Source organism: Erythrolamprus reginae (assembly GCF_031021105.1).
Source record: "Erythrolamprus reginae isolate rEryReg1 chromosome 13 unlocalized genomic scaffold, rEryReg1.hap1 SUPER_13_unloc_8, whole genome shotgun sequence".
Taxonomy (NCBI): domain Eukaryota; kingdom Metazoa; phylum Chordata; class Lepidosauria; order Squamata; family Dipsadidae; genus Erythrolamprus; species Erythrolamprus reginae.
In genome coordinates this window covers 80,347-102,779 of record NW_027248452.1, presented here as the reverse complement: position 1 = coordinate 102,779, position 22,433 = coordinate 80,347, and the positions used below count along the sequence as shown (strand labels likewise).

At 45.6% G+C, this 22,433-nt stretch overlaps 2 protein-coding genes across 3 annotated transcripts; one reads left to right on the top strand and one right to left on the bottom strand.

Moving 5' to 3' along the window:
- Positions 1-682: 682 nt before the first annotated feature.
- On the top strand, positions 683-2,344 carry LOC139155200 (serum amyloid P-component-like). The gene is made up of 2 exons (XM_070730285.1): positions 683-743; positions 1,740-2,344. The coding sequence occupies exons 1-2, from the start codon at positions 683-685 to the stop codon at positions 2,342-2,344; spliced, it is 666 nt and encodes a 221-aa protein (XP_070586386.1).
- Positions 2,345-8,120: 5,776 nt separating this feature from the next.
- LOC139155202 (mucosal pentraxin-like) lies at positions 8,121-21,485 on the bottom strand. Of its 2 annotated transcripts, XM_070730288.1 has the most exons (4): positions 21,294-21,485; positions 19,146-19,231; positions 18,790-18,987; positions 8,121-11,660 (listed from the first exon to the last, which is right to left on the bottom strand). In XM_070730288.1, the coding sequence occupies exons 2-4, from the start codon at positions 19,223-19,225 to the stop codon at positions 11,174-11,176; spliced, it is 765 nt and encodes a 254-aa protein (XP_070586389.1). In that variant the 5' UTR covers positions 19,226-19,231; positions 21,294-21,485; the 3' UTR covers positions 8,121-11,173. The 2 variants fall into 2 exon arrangements, with proteins under 2 accessions (XP_070586389.1, XP_070586390.1); XM_070730289.1 differs by lacking the exon at positions 21,294-21,485 and having other exon boundaries at positions 19,146-19,195.
- Between the last annotated feature and the right edge of the window lie 948 nt (positions 21,486-22,433).

Genomic DNA, 22,433 nt, shown 5'->3' with positions numbered 1-22,433 from the left:
AGAAATTGCGAGAAAACTAATGTAATACATATCACATAACACATCACTACTAATACCTACTAACACATATTCTCTTTTCTCTCTTTTTTCCTTTTACATATAAAATACAATTACTATATTATGCATATACTCCTCCTACTACCTTTCCACAAAAGTCGTCCCTGTAAACGTAAATTCTTGATAATATTAACGATATTGTTTATCCACTGCTTATTTACAATGTTTAAGAAATACAACATTATTACCAAGAATTACATGTATTATAATCTACAACGTATAATGTATAATCGTATCACCCCACCCCCTTTTTTCCTTTCTGTATACCCCCTACTACCCTTTTCCTATTTCCTTCTTTTTTCCATATTTATAAATAAAGTATATTATTTTTTTTAAAAAGAAATGATGAGAAAAAATTAGTATATACCTCTACCCAGGTAATGGTTAACTAATATTTATTACGGCAATTAGAACACATGCCGTGATGGAAATACCTTCTCGTGAGAAAGTCCCAGGGAGAAATAGTCCTCTTTGTTCTGCACTCAAATAAATATCTGAGGAATGTCACCATTTGAAGAGTTGACTTGGTCTTTGGAGGAGGACAGAGCTCTTCGGTCAAGGAGATTGATGCAAGAAGGCTGCCCAGAGTTCCTGCGGCTGACTAGTTCCTCCATCGTCCAGCAAGATGGCCCTCCTTCCTTCCCTCCTGCTGATCGCCTGCCTGCCAGGATCCTTCGGCCAAACAGGTGAGGCTTAAACCTCTGTAGGAGCAGCTCCACCTGTCCTTGGAGTGTCTTCTGGTCTCCAGAAGGCTGGGTGAAATCAGTTGAGCTTTTCATTGGCGTGGCTCTCAATGGGGCCGTTGGATCTTCTGTTCATGGTAGAGCTTCTTGGTGAGGGAGAAGGTCGAATGGTAAGGCTGAGGGTTGGTTTCCACACAAGATTCTTCTGAGGTGGCTTCACCCAAAGCCCATGTAGTATTTCCATGAGTAAAGAGGGATCTGAAATCCTGTCCACTATTCCCTCCCTCCCTTCTTTCCTTCTTTCCTCCCTCCCTCTATCGTTCCTTCCTTTCTACCTCCCCCATCTCCTCCTCCCTCCCTTTTCTCTTCTCTCCTTTGCTCCCCTCCTTCCTTCCTTTTCTCCTCCCTTCCTCCCTCGCTCCCCTCCTTCCTTCCTTTTTATTCCCTTCCTGCCCCCATTCCTCCACTCCTTCCTTCTTTTTCTCCTCCCTGTCTCTCTCCTGTTCTCTTCTTCCTTTCCCCCATTCCCTCCTTTCCTTTTATCCTCCCTTCCTTTCCCTCCTCTCTCCCCTTCCCTGCCTCCATCCCTCCACCCTCCCTCCTTTATTCTCTCCCCTGCCTCCCTACCAATCTCTTCTCCCTTGCTCCCTCCCTTCATTTTCTCTTCCCTCCCTCCTCCCTCCTTCCCTCCCATTCCCTCTCCCTCCCTCAGCCAGAAAAGGAAGGAAGGAAGGAAAGGAAAAGAAAAGAAACGAAAGGAGGGAAAGGAAGAGGGAAAGAAAAAGACACAGAGAGGAAAGGAAGGAAGGAAATGACAGAGGGAAAGGAAGCCAAGCCTTCCCTTCCTTCCTTCCTTCCCTTCCTTCTGTTTCTTTTTCTTTCCCTCTTCCTTTCCTTCTTTTCTTTTTCTATTCCCTCGAAGTCACATCCACAACCCACCACTGCTCCCACTACCTGATTATACACAGGTTAACAGAGAGGTCTTTTGTCCCTTTCCAGATCTACAGAAGAAGGTCTTCGTTTTCCCGGCCGCTGCCAACAAGGCCATGGTGCAGGTGAACGTCTCTCTTCAGCAGCCCTGGACCAACCTCACCGTCTGCTTGAGGTACAGCCCCGTCCAGATCCGTCCCTACACCCTCTTCTCTTACTCCACCAAGCCCAAGAGAAAAGACCTGCAGATCATCAGGCCCAACCCCAGCCAGTTCAATCTCCAAATCGGTGGGATGACCCAAATCATTCCGCTTTGGAAGACGTCGCCTTCAGGGTGGCAGCACGTCTGCGTGGCCTGGAACTCCACCACCGGGTTGGTTCATTTTTGGCACGACGGCGAGCTCTACCCTCGCTTTGTGATGAAGAAGGGCTACGAGATGCAACCAACTGGGTCCATCATTTTAGGGCAGGACGACGATTCCTGGGGCAGGAGGGAAGGTTTCGTGGGGGAAATGGCAGATGTCAACGTATGGCCGCGGGTCTTGAAACCCGATGAGATTCAGAAGGTGAAGAAGAACGACGAGGTGGCTAATTCCGTGGTCAATTGGGGCGCCCTGAATTACCAACTCCACGACGACATTAGCGTCGAACAGGCTTTGCACCAGGTTTCCTGAGTATAAGGCCTCATGTCTGCAAAAGGAGGAAAAAAATTAGGAATTGATGGGGCGGGGTGGGAGAGAGAAAAAAAATAATCTGTAGTTTTGCAACCTTGTTGCAAATAGCTGAAGCCGACCGTGATTGAGTTGTAGACGATCCACCGTCCGTAAATCGCGAGCGGGCCTTCAAATCCCCTTGCAATAAAGTTTAGCCGCTTAGTCATGCTACGTTGAGCATTTCTTTTACTGTATTTCTTTTATTTTTCCAACCGAAAAAGAATAGAGGTCGACCTTGATTTACAGACCTTTCTTTCTTTCTTTCTTTCTTTCTTTCTTTCTTTCTCTCTCCCTTCCTTCCTTTTTCGAACCCTAAAAGAATAGAGGTTGACCTCGATGTATGGACCTTTCTTTCTTTCTTTTTTCTTTCTTTCTTTCTTTCTCTCTCTCTCCCTCTCTCCCTCCCTTCCTTTTTCCAACCCTAAAAGAATAGAGGTTGACCTCGATGTATGGACCTTTCTTTTTCTTTCTTTCTTTCTTTCTTTCTTTCTCTCTCTCTCTCTCTCTCTCTCTCTCTCCCTCCCTCCCTTTTTCCAACCAAAAAAGAATAGAGGTCGACCTCGATTTACGGACCTTTCTTTCTATCTTTCTTTCTTTCTTTCTTTCTTTCTTTCTCTCTCTCTCTCTCTCCCTCCCTTTTTCCAACCAAAAAGAATAGAGGTCGACCTCGATTTACGGACCGTTCTCTAAGCGAGCGTTCGAAGTTGCAAGGGCGTGGAGTAAAAGGGATCTTCTTGTGACCATAAAAAATTTTTTTTTTTCCTCCCCAAACTCCTGCACAAATCAATCTACACATGCCGTGGAATATATCATTAATATACATGTTTAAATCAATCAATTCCTGTTTGTTTGTTTATTTAATTTGACTTCTACGCTGATCAATCCCGAGAGACTCGGGGCGGCTTACAACAATATAAAATTATCATATAAAAATTACAAATAACAATAAGAAGTCAAGAAAAGAAACTATAATTCTAAAACCCTGATTAAAACTCATAACGAGGCAATACACGACCCACACATACCATTCACAAAGTCATGGTCGATCTAAGTATTGCCCACAAAATCATATGCTGCAACGTCCTGCCTGTCCATGACTACTTCAGCTTCAACCGCAACAACACAAGAGCATGCAACAGATTCAAACTTAATATTAATCGCTCCAAGTTTGACTGTAAAAAATATGACTTTAGCCATCGAGTTGTCGAAGCGTGGAACTCATTACCGGACTCAGTAGTGTCAACCCCTAAGCCCCAACATTTCTCCCTTAGTCTCTCCACGATTGACCTCTCCAGGTTCCTAAGAGGTCAGTAAGGGGCGTGCATAAGTGCACTAGCCTGCCTTTCGTCCCCTGTCCAATTGTTTCTCCTTATCTCATATATATCGTTTCTTCCTTCCTTTATTTATTTATTTATTTATTTATTTATTAGATTTGTATGCCGCCCCTTTCCGTAGACTCAGGGCGGCTCACAACAAAATAAAACAATTCATAACAAATCTAATAATTTACAATTTAAAATTTAAAGTAGTTAAGAAAACCCCGTTTTTAAGCAGACATACCTACAAGCATACCATACATAAATTACATAGGCCCGGGGGAGATATCTCAATTCCCCCGTGCCTGACGACAAAGGTGGATTTTGAGGAGTTTACGAAAGGCAAGGAGGGTAGGGGCAGTTCTAATCTCTGAGGGGAGCTGGTTCCAGAGAGTCGGGGCCGCCACAGAGAAGGCTCATCCCCTGGGGCCCACCAACCCACATTGTTTAGTTGATGGGACCCGGAGAAGGCCGACTCTGTGGGACCTAATCGGTCGCTGGGATTCATGCAGCAGAAGGCGGTCTCGGAGATATTCTGGTCCGATGCCATGAAGGGCTTTATAGGTCATAACCAACACTTTGAATTGTGACTGGAAATTGATCGGCAACCAATGCAGACTGTGGAGTGTTGGTGTAACATGGGCATTTTTGGGAAAGCCCATGACTGCTCTCGCAGCTGCATTTTGCACGATCTGAAGTTTCCGAACACTTTTCAAAGATAGCCCCATGTAGAGAGCGTTACAGTAGTCGAGCCTCGAGGTGATGAGGGCATGAGTGACTGTGAGCAATGAGTCCCGGTCCAAATAGGGCCACAACTGGTGCACCAGGCGAACCTGGGCAAACGCCCCCCTCGCCACAGCTGAAATATGGTTCTCTAATGTGAGCTGTGGATCGAGGAGGACACCCAAGTTGCGGACCCTCTCTGAGGGGGTCAATAACCCACAGCCACTCCATCTTATCCGGGTTGAGTTTGAGTCTGTTGACACCCATCCAGGCCCCAACAGCCTCCAGACACCGGCACATCACTTCGACTGCTTCGTTGACTGGACATGGGGTGGAGATGTAAAGCTGGGTATCATCAGCATACTGATGATACCTCACCCCATGCCCTTGGATGATCTCACCCAGCGGTTTCATGTAGATATTGAATAGCAGGGGGGAGAGGATCGACCCCTGAGGCACCCCACAAGGGAGAGACCTCGGGGTCGACCTCTGACCCCCCACTAACACCGACTGCGACCGACCAGAGAGGTAGGAGGAGAACCACTGAAGAACACCCCTCCAGCCGGCGCAGAAGGATACCATGGTCTTTTCCTCCGGAAAGGGGTAGCATACAAATCTAATAAATAAATATAATACTTCATGTCTATTCTCTTCAATATGTATTGTGTATTGGACAAAATAAACAAACAAAATAAATAAAAAATAAATAAATACAGGTGCTCAAGTTGGTGTTCATTTAGGATCCCCAAGCCTGCCGGCATAGAGAGGTCTTTATGGCGTTACGGAAAGACAGCAGGGTGGGGGCCATGCAGACATCCAGGGGGTGGGGAGTGAGATTGCAAAGAGCCAGGGCAGCAACAGAGAAACCTCTCCCCCGGGATCCCACCACCAGTCTACATTGCACCATTAGAGAACCATCTTTTCACTGTGGCGAGGAGGGCGTTTGCCCAGGTTCGCCTGGTGCACCAGTTGCGGCCCTACTTGGACAGGGACTCACTACTCACAGTCACTCATGCCCTCATCACCTCAAGGTTTGACTACTGCAATGCTCTCTACATGGGGCTACCTTTGAAAAGTGTTCGGACACTTCAGATCGTGCAGAATGCAGCTGCGAGAGCAATCATGGGCCTCCCCAGATACACCCAAGTCTCATCAACACTCCACAGCTTGCATTGGCTGCCGATCAGTTTCCAGTCACAATTCAAAGTGTTGGTTATGACCTATAAAGCCCTTCATGGCATCGTACCAGAATACCTTTGGGACCGTCTTCTGCTGCACGAATCCCAGCGACCAACTAGTTAGCCTTCTCCGGGTCCCGTCGACTAAACAATGCCATCTGGTGGGACCCAGGGGAAGAACCTTCTTTGTGGTGATCCCAGCCCCCTGGAATCAACTCCCCCCAGGGATTAGGACTGCCCCCACCCTCCTTGCTTTTCAAAAGCTCCTGAAGACCCACCTATGTCACCAGGCATGGGGAAACTTACTTACTTACTTACTTACTTACTTACTTACTTACTTACTTACTTACTTGATTGATTGATTGATTGATTGATTGATTGATTGATTGATTGATTGATTGATTGATTGATTTGTATGCCGACCCTCTCCGTAGACTCGGGGCGGCTCACAGCAACAATAAAACAATTCAAGACAAATCTAATAATTTAAAAACATTTTTAAAAAACCCGTTATTAAAGCAGACATAAACACAAACATACCATACATGAATTGTATAGGCCCGGGGGAAATGTCTCAATTCCCCCATGCCTGACGGCAGAGGTGGGTTTTAAGGAGTTTACGAAAGGCAAGGAGGGTGGGGGCAGTTCTAATCTCAGGGGGGAGCTGGTTCCAGAGGGTCGGGGCCGCCACAGAGAAGGCTCTTCCCCTGGGACCCGCCAAACGACATTGTTTAGTCGACGGGACCCGGAGAAGGCCAACTGATACATCCCCCTAGCTATAATGGTTTTATGTATGGTCTGTTAGGTCAGTGTTTCCCAACCTTGGCAACTTGAAGATATCTGGAATTCAAATCCCAGAATTCCCCAGCCAGCTGGAGAATTCTGGGAGTTGAAGTCCAAATATCTTCAAGTTGCCAAGGTTGGGAAACACTGTGTTAGGTTGTGTGATTGTTTTTCTTTTTATAATAAGGGTTTTAAATTGTTTTTTAACGTTAGATTTGTACATGGTGCATTGTTGTTGTCAGCCGCTCCGAGTCCTCGGAGAGGGGCGGCATACAAATCTAATAAATTATTATTATTATTATTATTGCTTGGCTGACGGGACTTGGAGGGGGGCCAACTCTGTGTGCTCTAATTGGTCTCTGGGAGATATATGGCAGGTGACGGTCCCGTAAAATAATCTGGCCCTAAGACATATAGGGCTTTATAGGTAATAACCAACCCCTTGAATTGTGCCCGGAGACTGATGGGTAGCCAGTGCAGCTCACGGAATATAGGTGTTATATGGGTGTACCGAGGCGCACCCATGACAACTTACACAGCTGCATTCTGGATAATTTGAAGTCTCCGAACACTTTTCAAGGGTAGCCCCATGTAGAGCGCATTGCAATAGTCGAGACGGGAGTTGATGAGCGCAGAACCTCCTGGTCCAAATAGGGCCACAGCTGGTACACCAAGCGAACCTTCTCCCTTTCTTTCTCTGTCTCCTTTTCACCAGCTTATTGCCTTTTCTCCTTTCCTTCTTTCCTCCCTCCCTCTGTCTTCCTCTCTCCTTCTCTCTCCTCTCTCCTCCTTCCTCTTTTCCTTCTTTCTCTACTTCTTCTCACCGGCTCATTGTCTTCTTTCCTCCTTTCCTTCTTTCCTCCCTCTCCCCTCCTTCCTCTTTCCCTTCTTTCTCTACTTCTTCTCACCGGCTCATTGTCTTCTTTCCTCCTTTCCTTCTTTCCTCCCTCTCCCCTCCTTCCTCTTTCCCTTCTTTCTCTACTTCTTCTCACCGGCTCATTGTCTCCTTTTCTCCTTTCCTCCCTCTCCCCTCCTTCCTCTTTCCCTTCTTTCTCTACTTCTTCTCACCGGCTCATTGTCTCCTTTTCTCCTTTCCTCCCTCTCTCCTCCTTCCTCTTTCCCTTCTTTCTCTACTTCTTCTCACCGGCTCATTGTCTTCTTTTCTCCTTTCCTTATTTCCTCCCTCTCTCCTCCTTCCTCTTTCCCTTCTTTCTCTACTTCTTCTCACCGGCTCATTGTCTTCTTTTCTCCTTTCCTTCTTTCTCCTTCCCTCCCTCTTTTCCTCTTTCCTTCTTCCTGCCCTGCCCCCTTCTGTCTTCATATAATATGATAGGGTTTTCGTTATTTCTTTTAATATTAGATTTGTGTCACTATAATATCGTTTTTAATCATTGTTGTGAGCCGCCCTGAGTCTTCGGAGAGGGGCGGCATACAAATCTAATAAATTATTATTATTCCTCCTTCCTTCTCATTCTCTCTTCCTCCCTCCTTTCCTCCTTCTCTCTTCCTTTACCCGAATTGCAACACTCACAACTATATCCCTAGTTCATAAAATATCACTCACACATTCAATTTTGGAGGCTGAACAAATCTTTGGGATTGCAAATTGCCTTTCTGAAACTCCAGACAAACAACAACAATGTTGGGTGAAGATGTTATACACGGATGAATTTATTAAAAGCCCCTGACGTTTTTGCTTGAAAAACTTCCCATTTCTTGCAAATCCCCCACCCCAAAAATCAAAACCTCAATGCTTCACGGTGAACAATGACCCTCCTGTTTGCTTACCAATTGCTGCCAAACAAATAATAAAATTAGGTCTGGTCTTGTGGTGATCTGATTTACGGCCATCACAACTTAAAACTCTAGTTGCAGGACTCAATTATCATTATTTATTTATTTATTTATTTATTTATTTATTGATTGATTGATTGATTGATTGATTGATTGTTAGAGTGGAAAGGGGCCATGGAGGCCATCGAGTTCAACCCCCTGCCCAAGCAGGAACCCTATAGTACACCAGTCAAGTGGCAGTTCAATCTTCTCTTAAAAATGTCCAGAGTGTTGGAGTTCACAACGTCCGCTGGTAGGTTGTTCCATTGGTTGATCGCTCTGACCGTCAGGAAGTTCCTCCTTATCTCCATGTTGAATCTCTCCTTGGTCAGCTTCCAGACGTTGTTCCTCATCCGGCCCTCTGGTGCCCTGAAGAATAAAGTGATCCCCTCCTCTCTGTGACATCCCCTCGTATACTTGTAGACTGCTATCATGTCCGCTCTGGCCCTCCTTTTCTCTAGGCTATCCATGCCCAGTTCCCTCAGTCTCTCTTCATAAGTCTTGGTTTCCAATCCCTTAATCATCTTGGTTGCTCTTTTTTGCACCTTCTCCAGAGTTTCAATGTCTCTTTTGAAGGGTGGTGACCAGAACTGAATACAGTACTCCAGATGTGGTCGGACCAGGGTGTAGTAGAGTGATAATAAGACTTCCCTGGTCTTGGAGTGTATTCCCCTGTTGATGCAGATTAGGATTGTGTTGGCTTTTTTAGCTGCTGCTGCACATTGTTGGCTCATGTGTGATTGATTGTCCACCAAGACTCCGAGGTCTCTTTCGCAGTCGCTACTGCTAAGAGGGGATTCTCCCAGATTGTATGTGTGTCCAGCGTTTTTCCTGCCGAGGTGAAGGACTTTGCTCTTGTCGATGTTAAACATCATTTTGTTGGTGTGGGCCCACTGTGTTAGTCTGTCTAGGTCTTTCTGTAATTTGAGCCTGTCTTCTAGGGTATTGGCTACCTCCACCAGCTTGGTGTCGTCTGCGAATTTGATCAGTTGCCCTTCTATTCCCTCGTCCAAGTCGTTGATGAAAATGTTGAAGAGCACAGGGCCCAAGACTGAACCCTGTGGTACCCCGCTGCCTACGTTCTTCCATGTGGATTTGGAACCGCTGAGGACAACTCGTTGGGTGCGGTTGGTCAGCCAGCTATTGATCCATCTGCACGTGTTGTAGTCTATAATAATATAATTTGAAGATTGTTCCTCTTGGTTTACACGTTTGGGGGCCAAAACAAAAGAGGCTTGTTCCTGGATATTTGAAAATTTTGCTGGCTTTTCTCACCTGACTTTGATTTTTTGAGGGGGTTGACTTATCCACAATCATTCGCGCCCCAAGCTAAAGGGACTATACTCCTTCAAAAACTTCCCAAAAATATTATTAATGTATCAATAATGATAGCATGATGTATTATGAGCCTCTTAATACAGAGTACCTAATTTTATATTGTGATGTTATGATTGATTAGTATAACTTTACTGCTGTTTTTAAACGCTTTGTCTATACTGGTGCAGAGTATGTTCATTTAATGCTTACTACCAGGAGTACTAACTATGTGATCTGTGCATATAAAAACACAGGATATTTTTGGGGCAATGTGGAAGATAGGACAAGATTCCGAAGAAAGCTAACTCTGCCCACTGTCGGCAGTTCGATCCTGACCAGCTCAATGTTGATTCAGCCTTCCATCCTTCCGAGGTGGGTAGAATGAGGACCTAGATTGTTGGGGGCAAGAGACGGACTCTCCGTAAACCGCTTAGAGAGGGCTGTCAAAGCACTGTGAAGAAGTATACAAGACTTTTCTTCCTTCCTTCCTTCCTTCCTTCCTTCCTTCCTTCCTTCCTTCCATTCTTTCTTCCATCCTTCCTTTCCTTCCTTTCCTTTCCTCCTTCCTTCCTTCCATTCTTTCTTCCATCCTTCCTTTCCTTCCTTTCCTTTCTTCCTTCCTTCCTTCCATTCTTTCTTCCATCCCTCCTTCCTTCCTTTCCTTTCCTTCCTTCCATTCTTTCTTCCATCCTTCCTTCCTTCCTTCCTTCCATTCTTTCTTCCATCCTTCATTTCCTTTCCTTCCTTCCTTCCTTCCTTCCTTCCTTCCGGAGTGGGCAAAATGAGGACCCTTTTGGGGCAAGAGGCTGACTCTGTAAACTGCTTAGAGAGGGCTGTCAAGCTGTGAAGCGGTATATAAGTCTAAGTGCTATTCCTTCCTTCCATTCTTTCTTCCATCCTTCCTTTCCTTCCTTCCTTCCTTCCTTCCATTCTTTCTTCCATCCCTCCTTCCTTCCTTCCTTTCCTTTCCTTCCTTCCATTCTTTCTTCCATCCTTCCTTTCGTTCCCTTCCTTCCTTCCATTCTTTCTTCCATCCTTCCTTTCCTTTCCTTCCTTCCTTCCTTCCAGGGTGGGCAAAATGAGGACCCTTTTGGGGCAAGAGGCTGACTCTGTAAACTGCTTAGAGAGGGCTGTCAAGCTGTGAAGCGGTATATAAGTCTAAGTGCTATTCCTTCCTTCCTTCCTTCCTTCCTTCCATTCTTTCTTCCATCCTTCCTTTCCTTTCTTCCTTCCTTCCTTCCATTCTTTCTTTCATCCCTCCTTCCTTCCTTTCCTTTCCTTCCTTCCATTCTTTCTTCCATCCTTCCTTTCGTTCCCTTCCTTCCTTCCATTCTTTCTTCCATCCTTCCTTTCCTTTCCTTTCCTTCCTTCCTTCCTTCCAGGGTGGGCAAAATGAGGATCCTTTTGGGGCAAGAGGCTGACTCTGTAAACTGCTTAGAGAGGGCTGTCAAGCATTGCGAAGCGGTATATAAATCTAAACACTATTGCTATTCATCAGTGAGCCGGATGGATGGGAAGGACCAAAGGTAGAGATTTAGTAATTCTGACACTTATATGACGGCGAGGCAAGATAATCCAGGACCACGTTGCCTTGGGTTTCATAGCTCAGGTCGGACCACCTGATCATAGCTGGATTGTAGCTAGAGTGGTTGTTGCCGGTAGTGTTCCACATGTTCACTTGCTGGATCTCTCCATGGAAGAAAATGTCTTCGTGGTGGGCTCGGCCAAGCTGGATCAAAGCGTGGGGCTTGATGAAGTAGCCTTGGCGTACCACCTTCCTGGCCAAATCTACTCCGTTGAGCTGGAAGGCGAGGACGCCCGTCTCCGAGGCCCATCGGATGCAGATCCTCTGCCAGTCTTGGTAGGAATCGGCCACGCGGAAGCGTTGAGGCACGCCGCCGATGTGGACTGTGTACCACCAAAAGCTGTTGGCAGGGCTGTAGACCTTGGAAATCAAGATCTCCTTGTCTTGGTCTTTGGTGGCGTAGGAGAAGAGGGCTTGCTGGGAGGGCGAGTCGGAGAAGGAGCAGAGGCAGACGGTGACGTTCTGGAGGAGGCCCTGAGGCTGATCGGCCTGCAAGGTGACGTAGCCTTTTTGGGAGAAGACGAAGGAGTAGCCCCAAAGATCTGGAGAACGGAAAGAGAGAAGGCATGTTGGATTCAGGCTGGGTGGCAGTTACATTTCCACCACATTGTTGCTTTGGAAAACTCAAGAAGGCAGGAAGAAGGGAGGGAGAGAAGAGATGGAGGGAGTAAGGAAGGAAGGAGGGAGGGAAGAGAGGGAGGAAGGAAGGAAGGAGGGAAGGAAAGTAGGAATGGAGGGAGGGAAGAGAGGGAGGAAGGAAGGAAGGAGGGAAGGAAAGTAGGAATGGAGGGAGGGAAGAGAGGGAGGAAGGAAGGAGGGAAGGAAGGTAGGAATGGAGGGAGGGAAGAGAGGGAGGAAGGAAGGAGGGAAGGAAGGAAGGTAGGAATGGAGGGAGGGAAGAGAGGTAGGAAGGAGAGAAGGAAGGGAGGAATGGAGAGAGGGAAGAGAGGGAGGAAGGAAGGAGCAAGGGAGGGAGGGAGGAAGGAATGAGGAAGGGAGGGAAGGAGGGAGGGAAGGATGAAGGAAGCAAGGATAGAAGGAAGGAAGGAAGGAAGGAAGGAGAGAGGGACAGAAGGAACAAAGGAGGGAGGGAGGGAAAGAAGGTAGGAAGGAGATGAGATGAGATGAAGAGGAAGGAAAGTAAGGAAGGAAGGAGGAAAGGAGGAGGCAGGGAAGGAAGCGAGGAGGGAAGGGAGGAAGGAAGGAAGGAGGGAAAGAGGGATGGATGGAGGGAGGGCGGGAGGAAAAGAAAGAAGGAAGGAGATAAGTGAGATGATGTGTGGATGGAAGGGAAAGGAAAGGAAGGAAGGAGGGAAGAAAAAGAGAGGGAGGGAGGAATCTCAAGTTGAGGGAATAGCACTCTTTTTATTTTATCCTCTTGCTGCCCCCTCTCTTTGCATTGCCATGCGCTAAATAAACTAATAATAATAATAAATTAATTTACAACTTTGCTACTGGTAGTTCTTGACATACAACCAACCACAAGCGAGGCATTTTACGATTTTTTTTCTTGACAAATTAACACATTTTCTTGACGTATTCATATGCCCAGAAAATACCCCGGGGGTGGTTAGAGTCGATGTGGCGCAGTGGTTAGAGGCCAGCACTGCAGGCTCCTTCAGCTAACTGTTAACTGTAGTTCAGCAGTTCAAATCCCACCACCGGCTCAAGATTGACGTCCTTCCGAGGTGGGTCAAATGGGGACCCAGGTTATTGGGGGCAAGAGGCTGACTCTGTAAACTGCTTAGAGAGGACTGTAAAAGCACTACGAAGTGGGTATACAAGTCTAAATGCTATTGTTGTTGCTATATCCCATCTCCAAAGAGCTGCCCTCTTGCAGTGTCCATTCATGGAGGTTCTTGCAACATGCCCATCAAGGCCTACAATGTCGACTTTCTCTTTTCACTGATCGTTCTGCCCTGGTTCAGCTAAGATTGACAGCTGGCTGGATCTCTGGGTGCCAGTCGCAGCCCTGGCATTCGACCAACCATTCAGGGCGGGGGGTTTTCTTCTTAATACCTGCCCCCCCCCACACACACACTAAAGAATACAGAATGACAGGCTCGGAAGAGACCTTAGAGGTCTTCTAGTCCAACCCCACTGCTCAAGCTGGAGCTGCTGTATCATTCTGGGCAAAGGCTTCTTCTTTTAAGAACGCGCTTAAAACCGTCATCCACAAATATAATAAGGAAAGATATTGACAAAATTGAACGGGTCCAAAGACGGGCTACAAGAATGGTGGAAGGTCTTAAGCATATCAGGAAAGACTTCATGAACTCAATCTGTAGAGTCTGGAGGACAGAAGGAAAAGGGGGGAGATGATCAAAACATTTAAATATGTTAAAGGGTTAAATAAGGTCCAGGAGGGAAGTGTTTTTAACAGGAAAGTGAACACGAGAACAAGGGGACACAATCTGAAGTTAGTTGGGGGAAAGATCAAAAGCAACATGAGAAAATATTATTTGACTGAAAGAGTAGTAGATCCTTGGAACAAGCTTCCAGCAGACGTGGTAGATAAATCCACAATAACTGAATTTAAACATGCCTGGGATAAACATAGATCCATCCTAAGATAAAATAGTATAAGGGCAGACTAGATGGACCATGAGGTCTTTTTCTGCCGTCAGACTTCTATGTTTCTAAAGAAGGAAAGAGCAAAATATCTCTCCAATTGTTTCTTTATTTTACTTGTAAATTTCTTCTTACTTTTTACTATTTGTATTTACTTTTCTTTTTCCTCAGATGTGTTCATATCTATTTTTTGATTTCTGTTCTAATCAGAAGCTACCCTTTTGGCTAACGGGAATAGCAGAACAGAGAACGTGGAATTATAACGTTCTAATATAAAAGGATAACAATACACTCTTACATACTAATATGCAGGAAAACAGAATGACGGGAATGTTCTGAGTTAGGCCACAGATGTTAGCCAGTCGTCCCTGTGGATATTCTGCCTTCACAACCCCGTCGCCTTCTCTTCTCTTCTCCCAAATCTCAGAACTCCATAAATTATACGTTGGAACAACATCTCACCACCATGTTCCGCATGCATTAGCAGGTGTGGGATTTATGTACCTCGCTAAACTTCCTAGATCAGGCTAATTATCGGCTTGCATGTGGCGCTCTCCAATTCCTGCTGCAATTACACACACACACACACAGCAAAAAGCAGCGAGTGCGAATCTCCCTCTCTCTCTTTCTTCTCCCAGCTCCGATCCCGTTGGCAGGCTGGGAGCCCGTTGCAAACACGACGGAGGGGTTGCATCAACAGAGGCACGGAATCGACAAGATGAGAAGTGTTAGTGCCACTTTATAGTAAGGCCAGGCGTGGAATGCCGCATCTGATTTTGGTTTTCCCACATTACCTAAAAAAGATGCTTTGGGAAAAAAAGCAACAGAGAAGAGCAGCGAAGGTGATTGAGAGGTTTTGGAGGCTAAAATGTACGATGAATTTGCTGGTACGAAATGAACTTTTCCCAGTAAGATAACTCAGCACAACAAGGTATCGCAGATTATTTTATTACGGGCATCCACACGATAACTCGCGGTTATGATGCGATTCCTCTGCAGTATAATCTTTCCCATTGTGCAGGTAAAACGAGGTTGAATCGTCCCCAGTTCTACATGTTGCTTCTACATGCTGGCTTACTTAGTGAAGAACAAAGAACCTGCTGGAACGCATGCTCCAATCACGCCTCATCCCGGGTCAGAGCCAATAGGAATACACAGATGTGGTCACATGTTAAACTACGTTACCCAGAGTGCAATTTCACAACATTTCCCCTAGTGTAATGTCTTAAAGAAACATGTCTTAATATAATCTATCTATCTAACTATTCTAGATTATTTACTATTTCTAGAATGTTTGGAGGATTTGGGTTTGGTCAGTCTAGAGAAAAGAAGAACTGGGGGGACCTGATAGCCATCTTCAAATATTTGAGGGGCTGACCCAAAGAAGAAGGGGTCAACCTATTCTCCAAAGCACCAGAAGGCAGGACAAGAAGCAATGGATGGAAGCTAATCAAGGAAAGAAGAAACCAGGAGCTAAGGGGGGGGGAAACTCCTAAGGACACTGAGAACAGTTAACCAGTGGAACTGCTTGCCACCAGAAGTTGTGGGTGCTTCATCACAGGAGGTTTTTTAAGAACAGACTGGACGGCCACCTGTCTGAAATGGTACAGGGTCTCCTGCTTGAGCAGGGGGCTGGACTGGATGACCTCTAAGGTCCCTTCCAGCTCTATTCTGATTGATTGATTGACTGATTGATCAATCAATTGAAATGGTACAGGGACTCTGATTGCTTAATTGTCAATCAACTCTTCAGCAGGGATCCGGCGTTCACATCCAATTGCAATCCAGAGAAGCCACAGGAAAGGGGGAGAAATTCAGATGGGAAGGGGAACATAGGTAAGGCAGTTGCTGTTGTGCATGCTGGGTCTCCAATCTAAAATGCTCCTCCTGAATACAAGGCAGCTCTATTTTCTCTCCAGCTCTTAATTGAAATTGAACAGGCTTTGTTGGCGATGATTTAATGCATTCTTAAGGAAGACTGTGTTTGACCGAATTTCATATTTTTCATACTTTAATAACTACTTGAGCGTAATTGGTTTCCTTTGTGCCCAAATGTATCTTTTAGATTAGGCATTGAATGCAATTTCTAAGGAAGAGTCTGTAAGTATCACCATGCCATCAAAGGAATCCGTAGCACAGAAAGACAACAGACTTTCACAATATTGCCACTTAAGTTCTTGTGTGTGAGGGAGAGGAAGGAAGAAAGGAAGGAAGGAAGGAAGGGAAGGAGGAGGAGGGAGGGGAAAGGAAGAAGGAAGGAAAGAAAGGAGAAGGAGGGAGGGAAAGAAAGAAAGATAGATAGATAGAAAGAAAGAAAGAAGAGGGTGGCAAAGTGAGGAAGAATGGAAAGAAGGAAGCAAGGAAAGAAAGAAAGGAAAAAGTGGGAGGAAGGAAGGAAAGAGAGGAGAAGAAGAGAGGGAAGGAGAGTGAGCGAGGGAGGAAGTGAGGAAGGAAAGAAGAAAAAGGAGAAGGTGGAAAGACGGAAAGAAGGAAGGAAAGAAAGGAGGAGGAGGAGGAAGCGGGATGGAAGGAGGAAGGAAGGAGTGAAGGCAAGAAAGGAGAAAGGGAGGGAGAAGGAGGGAGGAAAGAAGGAAAGAGAGGAGAAGGAGGGAGGGAAAGAAGAGTAGGGAGGAAGAAAGGTAGGAAGGAAAGAAAGAAGGAAAGAAAGAAAGAGAAAGAAAGAAAGGAGAAAGCGGAGAGAGGGAGGAAAGAAGGAAAGAGAGGAGGAGGGAAGGAAAGAAGGGGAGGGAGGAAGAAAGGCAGGAAGGAAGGAAAGAAAAGAAAGAAAGGGAGGCAAAGGGAGGGAGGAAGGAAAGAAGGAAGGAAAGAAAGGAAAAAGCGGAGGGTGAGGGAGGAAGAAAGGAAGGAAAGAGAAGAAAAAATGGAAAGAGAGGGAGGGAAGACAGAAGGGAGGCAGAGAAGGAAGGGAGGAGGGAGGGAGGGAGGAAAGAAGGAGGGAGTGGGAGAGGGAATGGAAAGGAAGGAAGGAGTGAGAAAGAGGGGAAGAAGGAATTGTAGGGCTGGAGAAGCAGACTCAGCCCCCTACGTGAATATCTAACGTGCTGGAATAGATTATTTGGATAAATAATTTTAAAAATCAAGAAGAGGGCAAAAAAATGGGAACGCCCTCTTTGCAGAATCTCTCAGCGATCCTTCTTGACATTATTTAGTCCAAGACCAATTATTTTTTTGGGGGGGGGGTCTCACCCCAAATCCTGGCTCCCTCCGTCCACTTTTCTAAGGACGCCGTGCAGGAAAAACTCCCCTGCTCTTCACCATGTGTGCAAGAAAAGGAAGTTGGAAATAAATGATTTTTTTGACAGATCGTTTTTTTAAATTAATGGTAGGATGTCTCGCTATTTCAAGTGGGGGGAGAAAAATGAAATATTTCTTTATCAGCATCTGCCCAAAGCAGCTGACTCTCCTGTTTCCTTTATGGCTACCAGCTAATTAAATAATTTGTATCCCATAAATCATTTCCTTCCCCCTTAACCTCCTATGAAAAGGAAATGTCATTTTCAGTCCCTGATTTGCAAGGTCCTGCCGCCTTTCGGCTGCCCACCCGTCGTTAACCGCTTCCAAATTCCCAGCATATACAACGCCGGGGCATTGACGGGGCTTCTTCAAAAACATGACAACGCTCATATAATGCCAACAATATATGCTTTTTTTTTTTTTTAGCAATGTCGTCGTCTCAGGCCTAATTTCCTCCCCAAACCGCCCAAACTTGTGCTGACTTGAGAGAAGTAGAAAGCAGAGAGAAAGAAAGTGACAGAGAGGGAGAGAGAGAGATAAAGAGACAGAGAAAAAGAGAGAGAGAGAGAGAGAGAAAGAATGGGAGGGAGGGATGAAGGAAAGATTAAGAGAGAGAGTGAAGGAAAGGAAAAGAAGGAGTGAATGGGAGGGAGGGAAGAAGGACTAAGAGAGCGAGAGAAGGGGAGGGGAGGAAAGAAGGAAAGGAAAGGTAGAATGGGAGGGAGGGAGGATTAAGAGAGAGTGAAGGAAAGTGAAGGAAAGGAAGATAGAAGAAAGGAAAGGAAGATAGAAGAAAGAGAACAGAAAGGAAAGGGAGGGAAAGGAGGGAAAGGAAAAAGAGAAGGGAAGGAAAGAAGGAAAGGTAGAATGGGAGGGAGGATTAACAGAGAGTGAAGCGAAAGGAAGGAAAGGAAAGGTAGATAGAAGAAAGGAAAGGAAGGGAGGGAAAGGAAAAAGAGAAGGGAAGGAAAGAAGGAAAGGTAGAATGGGAGGGAGGATTAACAGAGAGTGAAGCGAAAGGAAGGAAAGGAAAGGTAGATAGAAGAAAGGAAAGGAAGGGAGGGAAAGGAAAAAGAGAAGGGAAGGAAAGAAGGAAAGGTAGAATGGGATGGAGGATTAACAGAGAGTGAAGTGAAAGGAAGGAAAGGAAAGGTAGATAGAAGAAAGGAAAGGAAGATAAAAAAGAAAGGGAACAGAACAAAAAGGAAGGGAGGGAAAGGAATGGAAGGGAAAGGAAGGAAAGAAGGAAAGGAAAGATAGAATGGGAGGGATGGAGGAATAAGAAAGGAAAGGAAGATAAAAGAAAGGGAAAAGAGAGGGAGGGAAGGGGAAAAGGGAAGGGAAGCAGCATAGGAAAGGTAGAATGGGAGGGAGGGATGATTAAGAGAGTGAAGGAAAGAAAAGGAAGATAAAAATGAGAAGAGAAAGGAAAGGAAGGGAGGGAAAGGAAGGGAAGGTAGAATGGGAGGGAGGAAGGACTAACAGAGAGAGAAGGGAAAAGAAATGAAAAGAAAGATAGAATGGGAGGGAGGATTAAGAGAGGGAAGGGAAGAAAGAAAAGATAGAATGGGAGCGAGGGAGGAAGGAAGGACTAAGAGAGCAGAAAGGAAAGAGAGTCAATGGATGGAGAACAGAGGGAAAGGAAAGGAAGACACATCATAAAAGAAAATGCAAAGCAAAGCAAAGAGTTAAGTTTAAAAAAAAAAAAAGACCAAAAGTAAAGTATAAAATCAAATAGAAAGTCCAGCCAAGTAGCTCAATCTTCTGGCCCTTGTGAGTCGGTTTTAAGTCTTCCCTGGTGAAAGGGGGCTGCTGTTTCCCTTCGTCAAATCACTCCATACTTACTTTCCTGGAGAGACGTTTTTGAGAGACCAGCGAAGAGGGCCAGGAAGACCCACCACGGGGCCATCTTTTCCTTTCCCGGGGAAAAAGAAACGGACGAGAGGTGGGATTCGGTCCGCGAGAAACGGAGCTGCGTGGTGGCTTGGACAACCGTCTGCTCTGCAAATACGTAGCCCTCCAGGGCTGGGTCGAATATTTATCCTGCAGGGAGATTTGGGGTGGGATCCAAACCACAAATATTTGGGGTGTGCTTCTGGGTGTGTGGAAGCCATCCAGATGTGGGCCAGAGAGAATCTTTCTGAACTCAAATGTCTACGGAGATTCTCAGCTACCCAAGCCAGGGGTGGGACTCCACTTACCTTTTGCTATCGATGAGCATTGCATCCAGTAATGGGTTTCTGCCCCCATGGTCTACGGAGTCTACGGAGAGGGGCAGCATACAAATCTAATAAATAAAATAAACGGTGGGGGGATGGATGCAGTAAGTTTAGAAAGGAAGAAGATTGACGGCAGAAAAAGACCTCCTGGTCCATGTAGTCTGCCCTTCTACTGTTTCCTGTATTTTATCTTAGGATGGATCTATGTTCATCCCAGGCATGTTTAAATTCAGTTCCTGTGGATTGACCAACCACATCTGCTGGAAGTTTGTTCCAAGCATCTACTCCGCTTTCAGTAAAAATAATATTTTCTCACGATACATAGAAACATAGAAGATTGACGGCAGGAAAAGACCTCCTGGTCCATCTAGTCTGTCCTCATACTATTTCCTGTATTTTATCTTAGGATGGATCTATGTTCATCCCAGGCATGTCTAAATTCAATGACCAACCACGTCTGCTGGAAGTTTGTTCCAAGCATCTACTACTCTTTCAGTAAAAATAATATTTTCTCACGTTGCTTCTGATCTTTTCCCCAACTAACCTCAGATTGTGCCCCCTTGTTGGTGTGTTCACTTTCCTGTTAAAAACACTTCCCTCCTGAACCTTATTGAACCCTTTCACATATTTAAATGTTTCCATCGTGTCCCTCCTTTCCCTTCTGTCCTCCAAACTATACAGATGGAGTCCATGAAGTCTTTCCTGATAGGGTTTATGCTGAAGACCTTCCACCATTTTTGTAGCCCGTCTTTGGACCCGTTCAATTTTGTCAATATCTTTTTGTAGGTGAGGTCTGCAGAACTGGACACAATATTCTAAATGGGGTCTCACCAGTGCTCTATATAGCGGGATCCAACTGACTCATGTGGACTAATTTCTGCTTTCATTTCTCTTATATGGGGAGGTGTGTGTATGTGTCAGGGTCCTACTGCATTTTTCAGGCCATTTTTTGCCCTCCGACGGCTCAATTAATCTCTAAAACTGACTTCCATAACTTTGAGCTTTCCAAGGGAAAAAAAAGAGTGCTAACATACAATTTACCACTAGGTGGAGATGAAGAGTTCATTTTTCTCCCTTCCATCTCTTGTTCTGGCCCTCTAGTGGCTTTTCAGATCTTTGCAACCCAGATCTGGGAATTTTCTCCAGGACCATGGACGACTGGTTTAATCTGGATTGAAAAAATTCTTAAATTGTTTTTTATGGATTTGTGCTTTGCATGTTGATTCTGGCAAAATGTTAAGAGTCAGGCGCTTCACAGCTGAGGCTGCCTGACGGTGGTTCCCGGTGAAAGGCCCTCTTATGAAATTTGATGACACATCACCCTGTTGTTCCCGATTCTGCCTCGGGCAGAATAAATGTTGATCCTGTTTTTGATGGTCAAGGGGTAAAAGTCACTGAACAGGGTGGCTTTGTTCTCCAAGCAGATGGAATGCCAATCTGGAATAACACAAACACCCATTTGTGTTCACGCAATGAGCTATGCAGAAAATGATAAAACCATGTTGATTCTTAACAGGGGGCCTCTTTCAAGCCAACATATTGTTGGAACTCAGCTATTAGAAAAATGTCATGGAGATCAGCCTTAACTTGCAAGGTTTGATCAGACCCTTCCTTCCTTCCTTCCTTCCTTCCTTCCTTCCTTCCTTCCTTCCTTCCTTCCTCCCTCCCTCCCATTTCTCCTTCCTTCCTCCCTCCCTCCTTCCTTCTTTCCTCCTTCCCTCCATTTCTCCCTTCCTTCCTCCTTCCTCCCTCCTTCCCTCCATTTCTCCTTCCTTCCTCCCTCCTTCCTTCTTTCCTCCTTCCCTCCATTTCTCCTTCCTTCCTTCCTCCCTCCCTCCTTCCTTTCTCCTTCCCTCCATTTCTCCTTCCTTCCTTCCTCCTTCCTCCCTCCCTCTTTTCCTCCTTCCTTCTCCTTTTCCCATTTCCTCTTCATCCTCATTTTTCCTTCCTTCCTTCCTTCCTTCCTTCCCTCTTCCCCTCCCTCCTCCCCATCCCACATAATTTCCCCTCCCCTCCTTTCCTCTCTTCCCCTCCCCTCCCATCATTTTAAAAGTAAGAAACGAGGGAATGACAGAATGGGGGATTTACTTTCCTCGCCTCTCTTGAAAAACTGTGATGCATGCCACTCACCTCATCTAGACAGGGGACAATTACAGGCCACAGATGACCATGTCACTTCATCCCCCAGACTGAAACCATCTTTGATGACCGGGAACTGCCAAGCGTGGGCAGCCCTGGGGCTGAAGGCAAGAGACGAGGCACTGCCGCACTTAATAACTAGTCAACTACCATGTCAACTGTGAAAGAGAAAATGGTGGTGATAATAACAATACTAATAGCAATATTAATACTAATAACAATACTAATAACAATAACAATACTAATAACAATAACAATACTAATAACAATAACAATACTAATAACAATAACAATACTAATAACAATAACAATAACAACAGTAGTAGTAGTAGTAGTAGTAGTAGTAGTAGTAGTAGTAGTAAGCTGTTCCACTAGTTAATTGCTCTGTTAGGAAGTTTCTCCTCAGTTTCAGGTTGCTTCTTTCCTTGATTAGTTTCCATCCATTGCTTCTTGTCCTGCCTGCAGGTGCTTTGGACAAACCAGTCATCAGATGGATGGATGGAGATGATAGATCACCTGATCAAAACTCACTTAACAACTGTCTCACTTAGCAACAGATCAGAGGTGGGTTGTTCTCGGTTCGGAACAGATCTATAGAACCGGTAGTGGGAATTTTCCCAAGCTCGCGGAACCGGGAGAGATCCAATCACTAGTTGGCCATGCCCCCGTCTAATGGTGGAGCTGTAGGCACCACCATCTTGTTTTTGGCTTCTGCCCATGCCCAGAAGCTGCTTTTTGCTCCTGTGCATGCGTAGAAGTTGAGTTTTTGGCACTGCGCAGGTGCGCAGCCTCGCAGCGTAGGAGGAAGCGAATCGACGGCGAGGTACCAGATACCTGGCGGCTCCATCGTGCGACGGATACCTTGTTGCTCCATCGTGGCTATAAGCCAAAGACTACCTGCATGACAATATAGCCTTATCTCCATAAAACGATATTCTGGCCTTTCCGCAGAGTTGATTTTTCTGATCTTTTCTACTCTCCTGGAAGTGACAAGCCGCCGTTTAGCAATGCAGATTTCTGTCCGCCTCTTCGCCTGGCTGCCTTGCTAATTTGTCATGTTTCTGTTGCCTGCTTTTAATGCAGTTTGACAATAATCACTTAGAGATGTGCAAGCTTTGATGGGGTGATTAG